The sequence below is a fragment of the Dipteris shenzhenensis genome, chromosome 26 (genome assembly GCF_047967505.1).
Source record: "Dipteris shenzhenensis isolate YYH24624 ecotype China chromosome 26, Dip_SZ_1.0, whole genome shotgun sequence".
Taxonomy (NCBI): domain Eukaryota; kingdom Viridiplantae; phylum Streptophyta; class Polypodiopsida; order Gleicheniales; family Dipteridaceae; genus Dipteris; species Dipteris shenzhenensis.
The window spans coordinates 2,478,720-2,482,399 of record NC_141621.1 but is presented as its reverse complement, the minus strand read 5'-3'; the positions used below and the strand labels follow the sequence as shown (position 1 = coordinate 2,482,399).

At 43.4% G+C, this 3,680-nt stretch overlaps 1 protein-coding gene across 1 annotated transcript; it reads left to right on the top strand.

Annotated features, from left to right (window-relative positions):
• The first annotated feature begins 919 nt into the window (after positions 1-919).
• LOC147884529 (sugar transport protein MST4-like) lies at positions 920-3,150 on the top strand. The gene is made up of 4 exons (XM_087398001.1): positions 920-1,049; positions 1,141-1,460; positions 1,575-2,204; positions 2,680-3,150. The coding sequence occupies exons 1-4, from the start codon at positions 920-922 to the stop codon at positions 3,148-3,150; spliced, it is 1,551 nt and encodes a 516-aa protein (XP_087254127.1).
• Positions 3,151-3,680: the final 530 nt, after the last annotated feature.

Sequence of the window (3,680 nt, the reverse complement as noted above, 5' to 3'; positions counted from 1 at the left end):
GCAATATGCTACATCGGTAGTCCTTGGATGTTATCACACAAAGGTATATTAAGCCGTCTTATCACACAAAGGTATAAGCCGCCATGGCAAAGCATTAGTTAGAGTCTTTAACATAAAACTTGTAATCTATATATACAATGAACTTGCAACGTTTCCACTTTCAGTTGTAAACAATATTTTCTCAATTTTGTAAAATCGGCAAAATTTAACAATATGCAAATTCTCAAGTAAAATCTTGAAGAATCTGAAACCCCAAGTTGTGTGATTTGTTGAGTTTTCTATGAAACTATTTGTTCCAACTTAGTACTTGCTTGTCCGTTCATACGGAGAGTTTAATCTCAAACATAACGCCAAATGCTGGCATCTACGATTGAGGGGGAAAGTAAGCAACACAATATATGAACACATGCATTTTGTAGCATTTTTCCGCACAGATGCTCGTGGGCAAGATCGCACTCAACCAAAGCTCGCCGGTGCTCCAAGAATCTGTGCGTCTCAAGCATATGAATTCATACGTCATTTCGTCAAATGCTTTTGTCCTTTATGTTGGCTACCTCCAAAACGATATCCTTCCGGCGGCTCCCACCACCTACGCGACGAACGTTTTAATGCAACATAGTTCTAGCGAGACGAACGAAGTATCTTTTTGTGTGTTTGTCCTCCGGGTTCACATGAACGTGTTTCGCACAACTTTTGCCTGAGAACTTCATAACATGCAGGAGGTTGCACTCCAGCGAGGGTCTAACAGGGACAATGAATTCATTGTCCATCTGAGTTGAACAGATCATTTTAGCATCATTTGCTTCAACGCCATTGCAGAATAGATCTGCCGTTGGATGATTCCGCTATTCACTACTACAATCAGACGTTTAAAGCTTAGCGTATTTACCTGTCGAGTGAGTGCCCTATAACTAGAATCATGGCAGTGTATGCAGACTCCACGGCCAAAGGTGCTCAAGATGACGTCAAGGTCACGCCATATCTCGTCTTCTCCTGCATCCTGGCAGCTACTGGAGGCATAATGTATGGTTATGATCTTGTGGTTGCAGGTATGTCATCCCAAAACTTTCGTAAATTAGGCTCAGCAGCACAGTAAGTGATAACTATTCCGTTGCTGAATCCTCTGTTTGGTTACTGCAGGAGGGGTCTCAATTATGGACGATTTTCTAAACGATTTCTATCCCACCGTCCTAAAGAATAAGCAAAGCAAACATCAGGACAACTTCTGCAAGTACAACAACCAAACCTTTCAGTTGTTTAGTTCTTCTCTCTACATTAGCGCTCTCATCTCCACCTTCTTTGCGTCCACCGTGACAAGAAAATTTGGGCGTACAAAGTCGATGCTGGTAGCAGGCATATTCTTCATCGCGGGGACGATTCTTTCTAGCGCTGCGCAAAACATATTCATGTTGATTAGCGGCCGCGTCTTCCTGGGCTGTGGCATTGGCTTCGCGAACCAGGTAGCGTTGGGCTTGACTATAATTCGCATTTTTATACCTACACCTCTAGCGACAGCGAGAACTCTAATTTCCACTGTTATACAGCTACTGAGTCTGAGTTTGACCTTGTGGCAGGCCGTGCCTCTCTATCTAACGGAGATCGCCCCGCCAAAGTGGCGAGGTGGATTGACCCTGCTTTTCTCAATGAATACTGTAATCGGTATCTTTTCGGGAAACCTTGTTAATTTCTTTAGCTCGTCGATTCATCCATGGGGATGGCGTCTGTCGCTCGGCCTAGCTGGTGTCCCGGCAATCGTTATCACATTATCCAGCCTGATCCTTGTTGAGACACCCATGGGTTTGGTCCAGCGAGGTTACCATGAGCAGGCCAAAAAGGTCCTCCGCAAAATCAGACACAGCTCTGCCCAAATAGACGCGGAGTTTGACGACCTCGTCGAGTCATGTAATAATAAGAACTGCGTGCAGGATCCGTTCAGACAATTGTTGAGTAGGAAAAATAGGCCCCAACTAGTCTTGGCAGCTGCCTTCCCTTTTTTCCAGCAAGTGTCTGGTAACGACGCTATACTGTTCTACGGCCCTTTTCTTTTTAAGGCAGCAGGGTTTCAGGATAGCGCGGCTCTGTACTCAGCAGTAATAATTGGAGGCACAGCATTTTTCAGCGTTTCAGTAGCAAGCTACGTCGTCGACAAATTGGGGCGGAGAGTGCTTCTCCTCGGCGGTACTGTGGTGACGTTCCTGACTATGGTTAGTTTCCTTCATTCCAAAGGCATGCCTTACGACGTTATGCTAGACGTTCAGGCAACATGCAACGATGAAGTGAGAGTTCAACGTAGATGGAGGCCCCCTTTCTGTTGGCGGAATTAATTTGGCTCAAGGCCTCATGCACCAGAAAGGGATCATGGAAATGCCAGCTCGAAAATTCAAAGAAGAATAGTCCAGCCATAACGGCCAGAAGTCCGTCTGCATCAAGCTTTTCACAGAGACATCAGTTATCAACCGATCACAATTTCGCACATATAACTACGCCGTAGATTTCTCCATTCACAAAAGAAACACAGTAGATTAAAGTGATTTGTGACAATTAGCGCGAGCGATTGCTTTCATCCATTCACACAATTGAAAGTTAAAACGAGAGCGACTGTTATATCTTTCTCTGCAGGACGATACACGAGCATTAATCATGCGACTGGACATTGAACTTACGTTTGCAAACTTTCAGGTGGCCATCGGAATCATCTTCAACGTGGGCTTGCATGGAGACCGGAGTGCGCAATTACCACGCAGTCTAGGTCGAGCAGAGGTAATAATGGTGTGCATCTTCGTGATCGCATTCACATGTTCATGGGGACCCTTAGGGTGGGTGGTTCCAAGCGAGATCCTGCAGCCGGAGTTACGATCGGCAGGCCAGAGTGTGACGGTGTTTGTCAACATGTTGTTCAAGTTCATAATCGCAGAGACATTCTTGTCGATGCTCTGTGCCTTCAAGTACGGGATATTCTGGTTCTTCGCTGCGTGGGGGGTGGTGATGGGAGTCTTCACGCTGCTGCTCGTCCCAGAAACGAAGGGCACTCCCATTGCCAAAATGGAGGAGCTATGGGAGAATCATTGGTATTGGAAGAGGTTTACTTTGATGAGAAAACAGCTCGAGGACATGAATGGACAGCTTTCCAGTGAACACCCTCTTCCCTAATTACAGCCCATTCTTCTTGCATGCTGCACCCCCTTTGATTTCTATTGAGATTGATATCCAAGAACCTAATCTGATTTCTATTGAGATTGATATCCAAGCCTGAATCACCTCATGCTCTGAATTAACGTGAAACACCTATTTCATTAATTTTGGACTAGTGCAGTGTCCAAATTCGTTTTGTGAGATAAATTTGGATAAAGCATTTAAAAAAAAGAGGCTTTTATAAAACAAAACTTTGAGTCAAAAAGTAAGATTTTAAAAAATCAAATTAAAAAAAATGACGTGACATGTTATTAAAACTAGAGTACATTAAAAAAAGAGGACTTCATGTTGTTAAAGAGACAAAAAGTAAGATTTTAAAAAATCAAATTAGAAAAAAAACTAGAGTACATTAAAAAACTAGAGTTCATTTAAAAAAAAGCATGACACATTTGTACAAGAAGTAGATCATATAACTCAAAGCCATATGGTGTTAAAAAACACCTTCCATTAGCTCAGCCTAGAAGATGTCATCTTTGTCTCTCTTGTCT

What these genes read in the sequence shown, in the direction of transcription:
- LOC147884529 (XM_087398001.1), top strand. Translation starts at nt 920, where the DNA reads ATGGCAGTGTATGCAGACTCCACGGCCAAAGGTGCTCAAGATGACGTC. An exon ending in TTATGATCTTGTGGTTGCAG is followed by an intron (nt 1,050 to 1,140) that starts GTATGTCATCCC and finishes TGGTTACTGCAG; the next exon opens with GAGGGGTCTCAATTATGGAC. An exon ending in TGGTGACGTTCCTGACTATG is followed by an intron (nt 2,205 to 2,679) that starts GTTAGTTTCCTT and finishes GCAAACTTTCAG; the next exon opens with GTGGCCATCGGAATCATCTT.